The sequence below is a fragment of the Neolamprologus multifasciatus genome, chromosome 17 (genome assembly GCF_963576455.1).
Source record: "Neolamprologus multifasciatus chromosome 17, fNeoMul1.2, whole genome shotgun sequence".
Lineage (NCBI taxonomy): Eukaryota > Metazoa > Chordata > Actinopteri > Cichliformes > Cichlidae > Neolamprologus > Neolamprologus multifasciatus.
In genome coordinates this window covers 34,483,873-34,502,114 of record NC_140455.1, presented here as the reverse complement: position 1 = coordinate 34,502,114, position 18,242 = coordinate 34,483,873, and the positions used below count along the sequence as shown (strand labels likewise).

Sequence of the window (18,242 nt, the reverse complement as noted above, 5' to 3'; positions counted from 1 at the left end):
CCGTCCAGCCTCTGCATCTCTTTTTTTGATAGCACAGCCCCCATTTATCATTTCTTCTATCTCTTACTCCACACCCCCATACAGCTTAGTAATTATCGACTTTGTCTTCCTTGGTCTCTCGCTGTCTCTGACTCGACTTGTTTTGCTATATTTCATCCCTCTATCTACAGTGTTGTGATGGTTTATGGTGGAAGTTATTAGGAGATGGAGACGTAGCTTGCTGCACAGAAAGGTGATGCTTGAAAGAAACTGAAGCAGTTGGAATAATATCAGGTCACGACTCAGACAGGAGTGAAAGGACACACTTGGTAACAGAGTGGCTAAAGTTCTTAATAAGACAAGAATCTGTGAAACTGACATAATGATGTGTTTGACAGATTATGAAGTTATCCTATTATCCAGAGCATCAATACCACCCTGTTTTCACAGATCTGTTTTTGCTCTTTATTAAATAAAGCCACTAAATACTTTACATGTAATTAAACTACACAGTGTGATGCATAATCTACTCAAGTAATGAGCTGTATTTGTAACAAAAACGTGTAAGGGGATCAGAAATAACCACAAATTGTGTCTTTGTGTGTTTTTGTACAGATACGCAGCATCTGTGAAGGATGGCTCCCAGTACTTTGTGCTCCTCATCATCACAGACGGGGTCATCTCAGACATGGCCCAGACCAAGGAATCTATTGTCAATGTAAGGGTGTGCAGAGCAGCTGTGAACACCTGAGCCTGCGCCTCTCAGAAAGTTCACCCTTTGAAGAAATATTAGTTGCAAAAGTTTAATTATAATAATGATAAATAAAGCCAGTGCCATTCAAAACCAAAGACTGGCTGAAGGAATGAGGAAATAATGAAAACATGAACGACAAACAAGGAAGGAAGCAATTCATCCCTTAATTAAACTTTACGTAGCAGTACTTTATGCTAAAGAAGCAACGAATCACCATGCAGGCGAATGCAAAGAGAAATGACCGTGACCATCATGCTAGCTGCCCCATTTCGCATATATTTACAACACCAAAACACTACGACCATCAAACATCAAAACACAACCTAATTAGCTAAAGGTGCAACTAAGGATGGGTATCGTTTAGGTTTTATACGATACCGGTGCCAAACCGGTACTTTTGAAACGGTGCCGGTGCTTAAACGGTGCTCAAACCGGTGCTTAAAGAATGGAGAACACAAAATTGGTCCAAAAACCTCTCATGTTCAGCTGTATTTTTTGTAAAAAGATAACAATGTTAGTCTTTTCTGCAGCTATGGGGCATATATGGTATCACTCTTGGCTGGAAGCAGCTTAAACAATGGAAAAAACACAAACTTTGTCCAAAAACCTCTCATGTTTAACTGTTTTCCACTTTTTCTTTGGTCATTTTAGCCTTTTTGGCCAGGGAGAAGGGAGTATCTGCCATCAAACAAGAAGACAGCCGCATGTAGCTATGATGATGTTTGCTAGTTCACCTTACATGCATTAATGTAATAACGTGGTTAGCATACTCAACGTAAATTACACACGAACAACATTAAGCTACTCACGCAGAGAAGAACGGCTGCTGCTGCATCATCATCCTCATCATTTCTGCTACACTGGCAGGGCTAGGGGCCAGGACTCTACTCTTCGGGTTCTTGGGGATGTTGCTAACTCCGGGTCCGATAACAGGCACCACACCCGCAGTAGCTGTGCTCGGTGTGAGGTCTCGCAGCAAGCTATCAAATACGGCGCATTTCTCTGCTTTTAAAAAAAACGCTATGCGTCGCCAGGTGTTTCATCGGATTTGAGGTGTTACTTCCTTTGACAGTATCACAGTTCAGCTTAAAGCACTTGTTGCAGGCTGCTGAGTTTGCATCTTTTGCTGTGAAGTACAGCCAGACTTTTGACCGCTTCGTCTTGGGCATTTTTAATCTGTAGCTCTGCTCTAAAAGAACGTACGTACCTGGACCCGCCTACTATCCTCGAAACATAAAATGATTGGCTAGAATCTAAAGTGTATCACAGCTCAGGAAAAAAAAGCATCGAAATGTGCGCTGCTTTTCGGTCTGGTTACTACCGTTTATGTCAGAACCGGTGCCATCATGGCACCGGATACCGGTACCCATCCCTAGGTGCAACAATCTAAATCTCACACTTCTAGATAGTTTGTTAGCACTGATGATGTTCCCATCCCTAAATAGATGAAAATTGCTTTGTGCTCGATGATTACTGTATCATCAAAGTTTTGACCATTGAGGGTTAGAACAGGGGGAAACCTGCTGAGTGGAAAATGCAGAAGTGGCAAAAACTGCAGATCCTCTCGAGTCCGTATCCATGGAATCTCATGTTAAAACGGCCAACTTTATAGCATTAAAAAGCATATTTATAGCCTGATACGGGGATAAGTTTTGGCCTCTGTGGATAGTTTCTTCATTTCTAGAATCCTGAGTGGGATGATTTCTTTAAAGCTCATCCACCTGGATAATTGGATTGGGAGCATGGCTGTTTTAATTGACAGGTTTCCCAACACAGGGGTGCTGGCTCGCATATGCTGGCTTTATTAGGCTTCACCTCTATTAATTTCACTCACTGAAGTAGACCTCTCTACTGTGTTTATGCCTGTTGGGGCATTTTTAATGGATTATCTGATTAATTTTGTAGCTGTGTGCTTTGTGCTTCGGTTGAGAGGAATTCTAATATACTATTAGATTATTACTGGGCAATGCATGTCTGTACACTTTGTGGAGACAGCTTGCAAACCAAGATAATTCAGCACTTTTGTCCAAATATAGTAACTTCAAAAAACCATCAATAAGAACTGTGTGGTGGCTCATTTTGAAGCTTCAAAATGTAGAGGCCCAACCCAGCAGGTGACATCGCCATGGCTACATCCTCCTTTTATACTGGGTTAGCATGTACAGCAAGTCACAGTGTGCTTTTCACACATCAGGGTTAGTGCACTATAGTGCACGGGTAGCAGTTTTCTGTTGTTGTGCTGGTTACAAGCGGTGTTATGGTGGGAAAAGTTAGGAAACATGACGAAATAACTGTGTACCAAATCTCAAACATAAAAAAATACTCTGGATTGTAAACATTTACAGTCAAGACAAAACTGTGTGCAAATGAGCAGAGGTGTGGAAACTCATGTGAACTGTGCACAGTTGAGAGGATTTAATAAAAAATAGAATTTTGCATTTGATACGACGTCCATGACGGGCAGCGGTTCCTTCTGTTATAATGTGTGTTTGCTGTGCTGCTTTTGCCAGCATGTGGTTCACCTTCGCACCATCCTCTCCATCACTGTCAAGTCCAGAGTCGCCCAGAATGCAAACAAAATGAACAGTGAACGGAAGCCATGTTTCTGAAACCACTGATCCATCTCAGGGCCTGTGAAAACAACAAAGGACAGGGGGTTTGATGGTTTGACGGGAGAAATAGAAGGCTTGGGTTCAAAAAAGGGGGCAGATATATGCGAGATATGAGGGGGGAGGGGGGGTGAGCGGAGCAGAATTAGAAACCCAATGAAGACCTCTACCACAGGGAGGAAAAAAATAAACGAGATGTTTTGATAACATCATCTATCTTTCTGCAGCCTGAGGTCATAACATTACTCACTGAACACACTCACACACCGATGGACTGCATACACACTCTGTGACACTTGAACGAATGCGCCCACGTACAACACAAACACATGTCATTTGTTAGCTGTCAGCGAGTTGAGTGTCTCATGTCTAATATTAATTACAGTGATGGCTCAACCCACGCAGCGCTCCGGGGGTGGAAAACACACATGATCACACATATTGTATGTGCTCTGCGAGACATGAACGTGACATGATTTGTTTACTAAAGAAAAACCTCCACAGTGTCCAACACGGGTGAACATGCATGGTGTTACGCTCAAGTAAAGACTTTCACAGCTTTGAATGTTTTGAAATATTAATTGTTCTTCCTCTCGCTCTCGTTTAGGCCTCCTGCCTGCCGATGTCAATTATCATCGTGGGAGTAGGGCCTGCAGAATTTGATGGTAAGTCAACAAGATCTTGAAACATGTGGGTTAAAATAACAAACCTTTATTTGATTAGATTTTTTTGTAGGAAAAACTGCAGCCAGCTTAGTTTTGTCTTTAATCTTTACAGCCATGATTGAATTAGACGGCGATGAAGTCAGAATCTCTTCTAGAGGAAGATTCGCCGAGAGGGACATTGTTCAGGTGCCTTCATCTCTTAAATCGTTACTCATCCTCATTACCTGTGTCCCTGTCTTGGGTCTGCGTTTTCGGGCCATTCTGTGTTCTGACGGCTTTGCTGTGACGATATATTTAAATTGAGTATACAGACGTCTTAAGGGTATTAAATGCAGGTCATACGGGTGTCCTCTCACTGGGATTGCATGCCAAATGATTGTTTGTAAATAAAGCCTGTGAATATTAATTGGAAAGTGGAGTTGAGTCAAATTGGTGTGAGCCAGCCCCATCCTCACGGAGCAGCACTGCCCACGAGACAATTCAATTCAATTCAATTTTATTTATACAGCGCCAATCACAACAACAGTTGCATCAAGGCGCTTTATATTGTAAGGTAGAGCCTACAATAATAGATACAGAGAACAACCTGTTACACCCCAGCCCAGGGAAAACCGGCGTGCAACATAAGGAAAATAAAAATAAGGAGAAATGCCCCCACACTCCCTGCGCTTAAGGAAGACGAACCAACAAAAAACAGCTACCACGGATTTCACAACAGCCAGTCAGTTTATTAAGTCCCAAAAGGTAGCAGGCGTCAGGGTGAGCATGGGCAAAACAACAAACAAAAACTCTAGAAATGAAATGCAGCTGGCTTACCTTCACAGAAAACCCCAAAAGAATATTACAGGTGTCTTACCTGCCTCTCTAACCAAAAACAGGAGAAAAGGTTCCCAAAGAAAAATGGCTTCTCACCCCTACAGCTACAGAGTAAAAAAAATATCGACAACTATTTACATCTATATACAACAAACTATTTACAACACGGCAAAAGCTCCCAGAATACAAATTCACACACAGCCACATGCACAGTTCGTTGGGAACAGGAAGTAGGCGGGTTGAAAAGGGTCCTCATTTATAGCCGGCCTCTCCCAGTCCTCCACCAATGGTCAGCCTCCACCTGGAACTCACATAGCAGCAGTAACACAGGATACAAACTATGCCACCCTCTGGTGTGGCAGACAAAAAACACAGTATAAAAAAAAAAATCCATGACACTGAATCATAACAAACCCAACAATCATATGACCCCTATGAGCAAGCACTTTGGCGACAGTGGGAAGGAAAAAGTCCCTTTTAACAGGAAGAAACTTCTGCTAGAACCAGGCTCAGGGAGGGGCGGGGCCATCTGCTGCAACCGGTTGGGGTGAGAGAAGGAAGACAGGACAGTTAAATCCAAAACAAGTTGTGGATTTAACTGTACAAACTGTGTGTGCTGAAACAATACCTGTGCTACGAGGTACATCATTTACACCTGACAAATCAAGTGCTCAAATTGGGTAATTAAGTGGGACCCACCTGAAGACCCCTATCAGCTGATGTTTTAGCAATGCACATTCCCAACAAAATTCCAGTTCCAGCCAAACTCAGGGCCTATGCATTTTTATTGGGCCTGGGAGGTATGAGCAGACAGAATCAACCATGTGGTGCACCAGACCCCAGATGGCAATAGACACACACACACACAGAAAGATAATGGCAGGCTCCCCAGTAACAGTGAAGAGCCAAATCGCAATCCCCTCCATCTTTTACTCAGTCTCACTTCCTCATTAAAGTGAATGAACAGTGAACCTCAGCTCTAACCCCTGGCTTAATGCCCATTTTAAAAAGCCTAGGGCATTGTGGGGTCTGCAGGCAGCCATGCACGATGGACCTGTGCAGCGCAGAAAGATCAGAATTTTCCCCATGTGGCTTCGGCATAGCCACAACAGCGGCTACCTGTGTGCTTAAGTTCTTTATTCTTAAAAGGTCATTTAGGTTAGCAAAGCAGCCACATAGACGTGCCTTTAATGTATAAAGTCACAGTCATACAGTATTAGTTCACCCATCCCTTCATCATCCAGTTCAGCCAGGCTTTCTTTACCTTCCCTTTTATTTGTGTTCCTGTTTGTGTTGCTGCAGGGGATCACTTCACGGTTGCAGGTAATCCCAAAGCAGCTTTAATCTTAGCACCGAAGTAAAAGAACTAGAAGAAAAGCGAACATTCACAGCAAACCACTTGTTTGATTGCAACACGGAGAAGTCACGTTTTCCTCCTCCGTGACCTTTATGCCACCGTCATAGTCTTATTTCTCGCACCCTCCCTCAGAGCCACGCTCATTAGTTAGTTGTTTTTTTTTTAACAAGCTCAAGCACACACATACACAAGCGCTCCATGCAGAAAAAGACCTGGTGGCGGTGAAAAACTAAATTTCTGTATGGGAACATTACACCAGCTCAGTCTGCAGGATCTCATTATCAGAAAGCTAATAACCCCAAGTGTCATGGTGAAGCTTAACTTCTGCAGCAAGTGTTTCCAGCACAAATTGTCTCCATTTGTGATCTTGTGATTGCAGGTGACAGCATCTCATTAAGTAAATATAGAAAGTGACTTTGTCTTCCATTGGAGGGACATTATGAGAGAGACTTACAAGATTTATTTCAGCAAAGTGAAACAACTTCAGTGATCATACGGTGACTTGTGTTTTAGGATACACATATGCTTTCAGCACCACTATAAATTATGCAGCCTAATATTTGATCCCAGTAATCCCTGACTTTTCCTAGAGCTAACTGGTGCTTGTTATGTAGCTGCTGGCTTGTATTTTCGCCTTATCTCAAAGCTTCCAACTGCTCAATTTCTCACTCCAGCAGCCCCAAACCGTGTCAGGAGACTCTATTACCAAAAGTCTCAGGGGAAAAAAATGAAAAATTGGATGAAAATATGCACATTTCGTCTTTCTACATGTTCTGCTCAGCTAGGTGATGTTACAGATTCGGACTTTTCTTTACCCCAGTTGAGGCGAAACCTTTACATTTGCTGTAGTCCGATCGCCGCACAGCTACACGCCAGAGTTTCAGCCGCCCGGGCGATTCTGCAGCGTCTTAATTAGGCTAGATTCTTCTCGCAGGCAGCTGCTAGCCTGGTGAGCTGTACAGCTGTACTTTTACAAAAATAATCTTGCAGTTCACAAGTACATCTCCCACTTGTAACAAAAAGCAGATGAATAGTATTACTTAATTCAACTTCTTCATTTTCTTCGTTCGTTTGTGTGGCTCTTCCCACTGCTCCCCCCTCCACCCCACCATATTTCACCCTCCTTCTTTCTCACCCCCCTTTCTCTTCCTTTCACCCAGTCTCTTCTCCATCTGCGCTTTTCTTCCTTATTGCCGTCTATCCTCTCTGTGACTTCTCTCATTTTCCCCCTCTTTACCAAACCCAACTGTCTTCCCACACATTTCACCGATATCTTCACCTCTGTAAGTCCTATCAGTTGGCCGGTCCTACTTCCATAAAGTTATTTTTAAAGCAGCGTCTTCAGTAAAAGCTTTCTAGCTTTCAGCTGTTCTATTGCCTGAAATGACAAAAGTTTAAGTTTTGTTCATCCAGACAGAACTTTCTATGACTGCTTTTCTTCAGAAAGTCTTAGAAGACAGATGTTTGAGCTCTGGTCACGTGACTAACTGGTCAGTTTCAGTGCAGAACAACATCAAATACAGTAAAACCACATGGAAAGCAGATAGTAGTCATTTATTTGGTAGGGTTACATTCAATTACAACAGGACCAACAATCAATAAGGAAATAATCAGCTCTGCTTGGTTAACGATAACTGTAATATTTTTAAAGTTCTAATGGCAAAGCTTCAAAATTTGTTCACCTTTTACACTGCCTATGATGCTGACTTAGCTGGCTAGCTAAAAGAGTTTATGGCTATGACGTGCAGAATCATGCAAGAGGAAATGGCCTGCAGTGCCTATAAAACCTATATATGATTGATTTCGCATTGTTCTTCAAACCAACTCCTGTCCCAACATCTGTTTTTTTTTTTTTTGCTGCTTTTTTAAACATCTCTCTCCTCCTCTTACCTTTCAGTTTGTCCCGTTCAGGGACTACATCGATCGTACGGGAAACCACATCCTAAGCATGGCCCGGCTCGCCAAAGATGTCTTGGCTGAGATTCCAGACCAGTTCCTCTCCTACATGCGGACCCGCGGGATAAAGCCTTCACCGGCGCCGCCTCCATACACACCACCTGGGCAGCCCATCCAAACCCAGATCTGAGGAGCAAGGCTGGAAAAAGGTTTTGGAGTCAGGGGTTCGCCGAACTTGTCACGCGAAATACTTCCATTTCCTTAAAGCCGCTCTCCATGCCTTGTGGTTGTGGATCACAGTGGTCTTTCATGTGTTCAGAAAGCTGCATGCCGGGCCAGGAGAGTGACGCTTTTGAGGGCAGGAAAAGAAGATGAGAGTCTGTTTACTTCCACTGTCAAGCATTCCTGTTATTGTTTTGATTTTTTTTTTACCTGCTTATTTTATGCTTGGAAAGATTTTGGAGAAATTTCAGAGAGTCTCAATTCAAATTGTGGCAGAAATAAAAAAGAAAGGAAGAAAAGCAGTATAAAACGGCTGATCTTACTTTTTAAAGAGAATGTCTCCAGACAAATGAAGGAGTTACTTGGTCTTAAATGAGCAGTAATTTCACTTGTAAATAACTGGACATATATAACTTCTTCTTTCTTTCTCTTTCTCTCCAAATCACTCATTGTTTACAGTAAATGCTAACGAGGATTTTTACTGTTGATACTTTTATATAGTTTCAATATGAAGCTTGTAATACTCTCTTTCTTTCTTTCTCTCTCCTGGCATCCATGCCAGGTAGCAGCAGTGCAGGTCCTGGTAGCCCTTCTGTACCGTACTGTACTGTGCTGTACTGTACCGTACTGTATTCTAGTGTTTGTATTAAACTTTTGCATGAGTGTAGCCTCAGTCAACTGCATGCATATAGTGGCCCTGCACTACCTCTTTTATTCATCTGTCTGTCTGTGGGGGATGAGTGTCTGTCTGCCAGTATCTTCATTCGTCTGTCTTCTTCAGCCTTATCTGTCCATCTCTCTCAATCCTTTCTTTTCTACATTTGTCATTTTTAGCTGTCTTTCCATCCAGCCTTTTTTTTTAGCTAGTTTAATTGAAAAAACAGAATTTTATGCTAATCGGAAATAAGAAGGGTTTTATTTAGTTTTTTATTTTATTTATTTTTTTGTTCAAGTACTATAATGACCTTCATACAGGGTTTAACTTGACTGGAAATTATTTAAAAAACCTAGACTCTCTGTTCATCCTAAAGAAATGTAAGCTAAATACTCAAGGAACAGCACTGTTGGTTAGCTAGCGCACATCTTTGATAAAAATTGAAAACTCCCATATTAATGTCTAACGTTGTTATACATTTAAAGTCACAAGAAAAAGAAAAAGTATCATTAAAAACAAATTATATTTACCACCAATTAGTGACTGTTAATATGCTTACACGCCAAGGCGGTGAGCATCGCAAATAGCTTAATTGCTAGCCATTAGCATGCTAGCATTATCGTTGTGAACATGCTAGCAGCCTTAATGTTAGCATTTTAAAAGAATGATGCTGTTAGCATGACTGTGAAGTCAACAAAAAATTAAAATGAGGCTAATATTAGTTACATATTCGGTTTTTACATTTTTTGACCCTATTATATTTTACTTCAATCCTCCATCCAAGCTCAATAAAGAGCTTTTTGGCTGTTTATGTAGCACTACTTGAGAGTTGAATGGAAACATGGCTACCCTGTCTCTCTGTGTCTGTCTTTCTGCTACAAACTGCCTTGGCAGTAGGATGCGCACGTGCCCAGGAGTTTTGTCTCATTGTGTTGTCACATATTCCTGCCCAATGTGTAAAACAATAGCAGCTGCTCTCAAACAAAATACTGTTTGAGCAAAAAGAGCCCAGTGGTCAAAAATGCAGAGAAAAACACATTTTCCCTATATTTTTTCTTTGCGTGGGTATAGTGTGTTTGTACTTGAGTGCATTTTTATTACACCTTTAGCTTTGATACAGCTTTGTTTTTACGATGTGTATTTATATGTGCTAATCATATGAACGAGGATGACGCATGCGAGTTGTATTCACCGTTTCGACAAGTTTCCAATTTAAAGTCTTCTATTTTTGTCACAAGTGTGTGTGAATGCGGAGATTTGGATTGAGATATGGATGTCAATTGAAATAACCTTTTAAAACAACAGTAGATACAATATTTAAATTAAGTGGGAATGCAACATTTTAATATTCATGTGCTATCTCCATCTCCTTGTAAAAAGGAGTAACCATGAAAGCAACACTAAAAAATAAATAAATAAAAAATTGTAACTGGAATTTTTTACATACCGTACTTTGGAATACTTTACATTGCACCGCAGCCTCACGGTAGTTTGAGAAATAGTCACAAATTCTTTTGATTTGTGTTTCTGGATACTAGTTTTACAGTTGTTTCATGTTCCCCAACAGGACTTTTGACAATATTATTTTCGTATCCAGTGACATATATACAAAAAAATTTAATTTACCAATTTTAAAAGGCAAACGAGTTTGCATTAAAATACAGTTGTTTCTACGTTGTCTGAACCACAGGTGCTGCAGACACAAAAGAGTTACATAATTCATACAGTTTATCACTCAAAAACAAAACAAAAGACAATAGTTTGTCTTTTTTTGTGACAATTTTACATTTTGCAGTGAGACTGGACTGTACATTGCTGCATTTCTTATTGCATTCTCACATTTCTCTTTCTTTTTTACAGTCTTCCCCATGTATTGTCACCGTAGCAGAAACTCAATTTCGCCGAATTTATCAAATTAATGTGTGTGTACTGGTTTAGGTTTCTTGTGGCCAACTGCTCAGTTGAAAGCATAAATAAGCATAATAATTCAACATTAACATTGCCTAGACAGGGCACCTCTATGCTCGTTCTATGTCACCTAATCAGTCCCTGCAGAGCAAACAGAGACATAGTTAGCACCTGATCAAACCCTAGGTGGACCTCAAGGTCATCACAGCATGATACATTGCAAAATCCCAGACTAAGCTGTTGGAGCAGATAGAATTTGTTTGCTATAGCCGGTTGCTGAAAAACAGAGAAGTTCCCTGAACTACTAGAGCAAGAAACACTCTTTGCAAATACCAGGACTGCCTATAAATACAGCTTTTCATCAGTAGTTGAAACACTACGGTTTAAAAATCTAACCTAGAAGGAGTTATAGAGAGGCAAATGTGAATAAACCTTTTCAACAGGCCATTTATATATTTCCATTCTTTTTTTTTCTTTCTTTTTTTGCCTAGTCTCTGGTGACAGCTGTGGACCAAGCATTTAAAAAAAACAAAAACAATATTACTTCTTTAAATTCCACACAAACATCCGCTTGGACTTAAGGTGGAACTGCATGGTTAAAGGTCAAACACACTGACCTGTGAATACACTTTTGGCCATATAATTCATACTTAAAAAAATACCACCAACAACAAATGTTGTGTAATGGGAATAAATTATAATTTTTTATATCCAAAGTGTCAAAAGTCAACTTTATTGTGATATAATGTTTTCTAGCAAAAACACTTTTGACCATTATTCAGTGCCAAACAGGGAGATGATGAGTCAGATACTGATTTGATGATCTTAATAGAAGTTGCCCACCTGTTAGATTCCTTGCAGATATGCTACAGGCTGTACATAATGAGTCTGGACACACATGGATGTAAACAACAACTTGAATTGTTTGCAGACTACAACAACAGCTTGGCTTTAATCCCAATTTCAGTTGGCTGCCCAGATTTAAACCCATGCTATTTGAACAACAAACTACCTCTTGTAGTCACACGTTCATCATTAAAAACTTTACAGGTTGGAAAATACATCTGTTCCCTAATTTTAATTTCACCAAATTTCATGAGAAGACCAGCTAATCAGGGCTAAATTGTCAATTATGAGCTGATTTAAATACTTGATGTTGTCACCATAACCTAAAATGTTGTGAAAATCAGGTAATTGTGTCATTTAAATTCCTCATTTATAGTTAAACTTGTTTTTTTTTTCTCTGATTTTAGGATTTTAGGCCATTTTTCTCGTTGTTTGTTTACTGATGAACAAACAACAAACCCCAACAAAGAGTTGCTGGACCTGGTTTAGTGAAATTCAGGATAGAAACTTTTAACTTTTTAAAATCAAACCAGGTTTGAAACACAGACACTTGAATGTAAAATTGAATTTGAAGCTCTGGAAATTGGAAAACTTGAAATTTTCTTGCTGGACTTTGAAAAAACAGAAAACTAATTAAACCCAAATTCAATCCATTCAAATTCCAATATTTCAAATTAAGCACTACTACTTTTTAGTTTCTTACTGTGGAATAATATGTTATTGTATGTATGTAAGTAAGGATCATATTTTCAGACCTTTCTCAGCTTCCATACAGTTTTACACGGCTCACTAACTTTGACAAGCCTCATGAAGCCACAAGTGTGTATATGTGTGAACACATTTGATGTATACTGCGCGAACGCGAGCGTGTGTTTGTGTGTGCGCGCGCGTGTGCCTGTGAGGCACCTTTTCTAAGCGTGTTTTATTAGATCATGTGAGGTGTTAACACACGTAAGATCTTTGTTTACTAAAGATATCCAAATAATGTATCGTATGCTCGTCATATCTTCTTAATAATGTGCACTATGTTTGCATGTACAGTTTTACAAAGGATGCACCAGTTCCTTTTGTTGAAAACTGAGTGTTTTGAAATATACGAATCTATATGAAAATTAATTGTACAAAATGGCCTTAAATCTTTGACTGATCTTTTTGGAATTGTGCGATGCCTTCTTCTGGAAAATGAACTGTTCAAAGGAACTGATCGTTATCTACTTTGTGTCAGTGTTTCTATTGCTTTCTAGTGTGTTTTCTTTGCACAAGCTCAATAATGGGAAAAAAAATTCTTGTACTTTTTTGAGACCGTGATTAATCAGAGAAAGCATGGCCTGACTGTCTGATAATACATATAACAGATGACTATTTCTGTATTGAACTATTGATTTTTAAATAAATATTCATATTAAACGACATTTTGTGAGTTGTTTTTTTCCCCTCTGAGCCAGTCAAAGGTTAAAAGTCAATTTTTTTCTCCTTTTACCCCACAATTATGGAAAAAAGAAAGCATGCCTTCTCTCTGTTCAGAGGTTTTACATATCAAATCAATATTTGGTGTGACCTCCCTTTGCCTTCTTCTAGCTACACTTGCACACAGTTTTTGAAGGAACTCGGCTGGTAGGTTGTTCTAAACATCTTGGAGAACTAACCACGGATCTTTTGTGGATGTAGGCTTCCTCAAATCCTTCTGTCTCTTCATGTAATCCCAGACAGACTCGATGATGTTGAGATCAGGCCTATGGGGGCCATACCATCACTTCCAGTACTTCTTGTTCTTCTTCACGCTGAAGATAGTTCTTAATGACTTTGGCTGTGTGTTTGGGGTCAGTGTCCTGCTGCAGAATACATTTGGTACTTTATATGTCAGGCCTCGGTTACCATGTTAATGTTAATGCTCAACACGTTCTCACTCTCAAAGTGTAACATAGTACGCTATGTGACAAATCGTCGGTATGTTACGCTTTCAGCCACCCAACACATTTTTATGTTCCACGTTTGGAAAAAGGAGGAAACATGAGAACCGTTTTTCACTCAATCTGCACTTGTACATTTATTTTACTTTAATTGCTTTGGAAAAGACAATCTAACACTATTAGGGTTGTGGTTAAGGTTATGGTTATGGTTAGGGTTAAGGTTAGGTTTAGGGCTAGAATACACGGCTGGAGCGTGTGTTGCCGGCAGGAGCGGCAATCTATCGGAAGGTTACCTTTCGCGTTCCTGAGGGACGCCTTGGGACGTGACAAATCGTCTGTATGTTACACTAATGTTAGAACTCCTAGGTCAGCTGATTCTGATTGTTCCTAGAAGCAGACTAGAACACAGAGGAGACTGGGCCTTTGCGATTGCTGCGCCGAAAGTTTGGAACAGTCTGCCTCTTCAAATTAGGATCTCTCCAACACTTGGCATATTTAAATAGATTTGTTATGTTGCATCTGACTAACCACAATACTTCTGAAACACTGTCCTTTGAACAGATTAGACCAAAGTGGAGATGTTTTGCCATATTGCACAGCACCGTGTTTGGTGAAAGCCAAACACAGCATGTCTGCACAAATGTCTCACACCAACTGTCAATCACGGTGGTGGAGGGGTAGTGATTGGGGCTTGTTCTGCAGCCAAAGGACCTGGGCACTTTGCAGGCATTTACTTTACCAAAAACTCCTTACTATATTAGCATATTCTAGTCCAAGGGTGGGCAATCTCAGTCCACAAGGGCCGGTGTCCCTGCAGGTTTTAGATCTCACCTTGGGTCAACACAGCTGAATCACATGATTAGTTCGTTACCAGGCCTCTGGAGAACTTCAGGACATGTTGAGGAGCTAATTTAGCCATTTAAATCAGCTGTGTTGGTTCGAGGACACATCCAAAACCTGCAGGGACACCGCCCCTCGTGGACTGAGATTGCCCACCCCTGTTCTAGTCAAATCTGCTCAATCTGTGCAACACCTAAAGCAGGGGTGGGGGAACTCCAGTTCTCAAGGGTAGTGTCCTGCAGGTTTTAGATGTGTCCTTGATCCAACACAGCTGATCTGAATGGCTAAATGACCTCCTCAACATGTCTTGAAGTTCACTAGAGACCTGGTAATGAACTAATCATTTGATTCAGGTGTGTTGACCCAGGGTGAGATCTAAAACCTACAGGACACCGGCCCTTGAGGCCTGGAGTTCCCCACCCCTGACCTAAAGCTTTCCTGAATTTGGCTCATGCAACAGGACAATGATCCTAAGTACAACAGCAAATCTACAACAGAATGGCTGAAAAAGAAAAGAATCAAAGTGGCGTCCAAATCCAAAAGTTGTGGTAGGACCTTAGGAGCCCGCAAACATTTCATGAACTAAAGTAACGCTGTGAAAAACAGTGGGCCAAAGTTCCTCCACAGTTATGTGAGACACTGATAAAGTCATATAGAAAACCATTACTCCAAGTTATTGTTTTTATTTGTCTCATATGTTGTTCATGTATTTACCTAACTCTAGACCTACTAGGGCCCAGATGATTTTTCAGTTCAATTCAATTTCAATTCAAAGTCTTTACTGTCCCACAAGGGGAAATTAGTTTAGCTTTTGTTATGATGTGTATGTATACTTGTATACTTTTTCACACGACTGTATGTTTGGATTTCTGCTCCGTATTTTTCCCTGTTGTCGTTTTTCCAGCCCCAGCCTGTTAGGATTAATATCAGGTTTGCTCCATCTGACAGGATAATTGCAGTACAAGAAAGTCTACCCACACCACAAACACACAAACCACACAGACACATGGCCACTAATCTTGAACTAGGCACCGCTTCAGAACATGAAGAACTTTTATGTTATTTTGAAAGTTGCCATTACTGAGTCATCTTTCTGATTGGTGGCAGTTATTTCTTGTAAAATGAAAAAATGTTTCTCAGTTTGTATTTTCACCTGGCAATCAGCAAAACCATCAATGCCGTGACAAACAGAAGTACACAACCGTGCGGTGTGTATCTGCTGGGGGTTGATGTTGTTCTTCAGCACCACCCAGTAACTCTGCAAGCACTCTGACAGGTGCTGAGATCCCTGATTTCCAGCACTTTCAATCCAGCTTGTTTTTGTTTGCGTTTTCGGATATTGTCAGCTTCCGAGAGCAGAGGGGTTATGCAGTTATGCTGTGAAGTGATTGTCTCTCAGCCGTTTACAGCCGGAGGAGTGATTCTCCTCCTACTGTTAACAGAGATGTTACTTAACCTTGGAGAAACAGTGTGAAATTTTAGGGAAAAGTGGCACTGAAGGAGAATGCAGTGTTCCAGCACCTTCACTGCAAAATAAATATGACTGCTGGTTTCATACGTGTGTGTACTGCCTGGCTTTCCTTCTAGCTGACACCATCAAAACTGTAACTCTCCAGTAATTTTCATGGTCGAGCTGCTCATCACCTTGCAGGCAACAAGCATTGTAATACAAATGTGTTTGTGCCATGTGTATTTTTTAAAAACAAATCTTGCAGTCCTTTTAAATCGACCTTTCAAAGGCTTTTGGCACACATGTCATACAATATTAAAATACTTGCCCATGCAGACTGTCTGAGTAAACAGTTTGAAATGGTTTGAAAATGGACCAGCACAGCTCAGTATGTAAAGGCAAGGCAAGGCAAGTTTATTTGTATAGCACAATTCAACAACAAGGTGATTCAAAGTGCTTTACAGAGACATTAGAAACAAAAACAAATAAAAAGCATGATTTAAAATTGATTAAAACAAACAAACAAACAAAACAGTATATAAAATCAAAACAGATAAAATCAGAACAGTAGATAAAATCAGTAGTTAAAATGTAAGTTTTGAAATTTAAGCTTAAGTGCGGATTTGGTGCTTTATTCAAATGCAGCTGAGAACAGGTGAGTCTTCAACCTGGATTTAAATAAACTGAGTGTTTCAGCTGATCCGAGGCTTTCTGGGAGTTTGTTCCAGATATAAGGAGCATAAAAGCTGAATGCAGCTTCTCCATGTCTGGTTCTGACTCTGGGAACTGATAAAAGACCGGATCCAGATGACCTGAGGGATCTGGAAGGTTCATACTGGGTCAGGAGGTCACTGATGTATTTTGGTTATTTTGTATTTTGTATTTTGGTAAGGACAGAAATTATTACTTCTAGCTCTACGAGAGCAACCAAAGGTGTGCCTCAGGGTTCAATCTTAGGACCACTGCTGTTTTTCATTCTATTATTATTTATCAACAATCAGAACACCATCAATACAAAAGATTTGGTGATGTGCTTACACTAAACCTGGCTTTTACACCCAAATTTCAGCTCAGTTAAGAATATCTAGAAATGGACTAAACTCATGACTAAAATGAAATATAAATTGTTTTTCTTTTTCCTTTTTTGCACCCATTACACTAATAAAAGTCTTAGGGCTCACACATCTGCCATTGTAACCCTTTTAATGTTCACTAGTTTACACTCTGAGGGCACAAAGAGTATTTCAGAGTACTGAATTTTATTTTTTTTACTAGCTTTACTACAGTGAAACCCAAGGTTTCCACACCGTTTTCAACCTTTATGCTAATAGCTAGCTAATGGCTCAGTCACACTAGAATAAAAATAGGATGAATGGATGCGCAGTGAGCAAGGAAGGTTTTCATCTGGTTTTTAAACAGAGCTGAGGTTCGTGGCACAACGTCACCTACTTCCAAGGTGCACAGAGAAGAAAAGAAAGTCTTGAGAGGTTGAAGTGCTTTAGGCTTAAGCTAAAAGTTATTGGTCAAATACACTGGTGAAAGAAGAGCAATAAAGCATTGCTGGAGCTTCATCGTCTAACTTATAAATGCAGACACATTGCAAACTAGATTGTCTTTGCAGTAGGGGACTTGACTCCACTGGTTCCCAATTGGAAATCAATTGGTTAGATTCCTCTATAAAAGCTAATTGTCATTGACTTTATGAATTCCTGTTTCAAATTCATAAAGTTATAGCTAATGTGAACTTCTGCTTAATGTGAATTTCTTGTACATAAACGGTGACAGGTTTGCAACACACAGTAACAGATTTGCAATGTTTACCAATTAATAGCAGTTCAATATAGTATTACCACAAATAAACTGCATCTAATTGTCAGCTTGATCTCATTTCTTTGCTAACAACAAAGTAAAGCAACCACTTTGAAGACGGGGATTTATTCACATAGTTTCCGTCATTTTGGTTGTGCTGCAGTCTCCAGTCATTTCTGTGTCTGTAGCATAGCAACTACTTGTACCTTGCAAGATGCACAAATTCTGCAACTTTTTTTTACAATACAATATTGTTTGTTTGCATTTATATTGACTATAAAGACACTACATGACTACTTTGCATTCACAAATCTCTAAAGCGGTATCTGTTGGTAGCTGGTTGCACAGACAATAATAAAATTTAATTTAGCTTTATTTACATAGTGCCAAATCACAACAATAGTCGCCTCAAGGTGCTTTATATTGTAAGGTAAAGACCCTACAATAATACTGATTGGCCAAAAACAAATTAGCTTCAAAGCATCAAGAGAGTTTAGCATTGTTTGACCCTTTTTCAAAAAACTTC

The 18,242-nt window shown here is 40.0% G+C and overlaps 1 protein-coding gene across 2 annotated transcripts in view; it reads left to right on the top strand.

Annotated features, from left to right (window-relative positions):
- LOC146499732 (copine-8) overlaps window positions 1-10,687 on the top strand; it is a 134,943-nt gene extending 124,256 nt beyond the window's left edge. For both annotated transcript variants that reach the window (XM_085137749.1, XM_085137748.1), the window contains exons 17-20: window positions 595-697; window positions 3,950-4,007; window positions 4,120-4,193; window positions 8,078-10,687. In XM_085137749.1, the coding sequence (XP_084993875.1) occupies window positions 595-697; window positions 3,950-4,007; window positions 4,120-4,193; window positions 8,078-8,266 (424 nt within the window). In that variant the 3' untranslated portion in view covers window positions 8,267-10,687. The remainder of the gene's footprint in view (window positions 1-594; window positions 698-3,949; window positions 4,008-4,119; window positions 4,194-8,077) is intronic.
- Window positions 10,688-18,242: the final 7,555 nt, after the last annotated feature.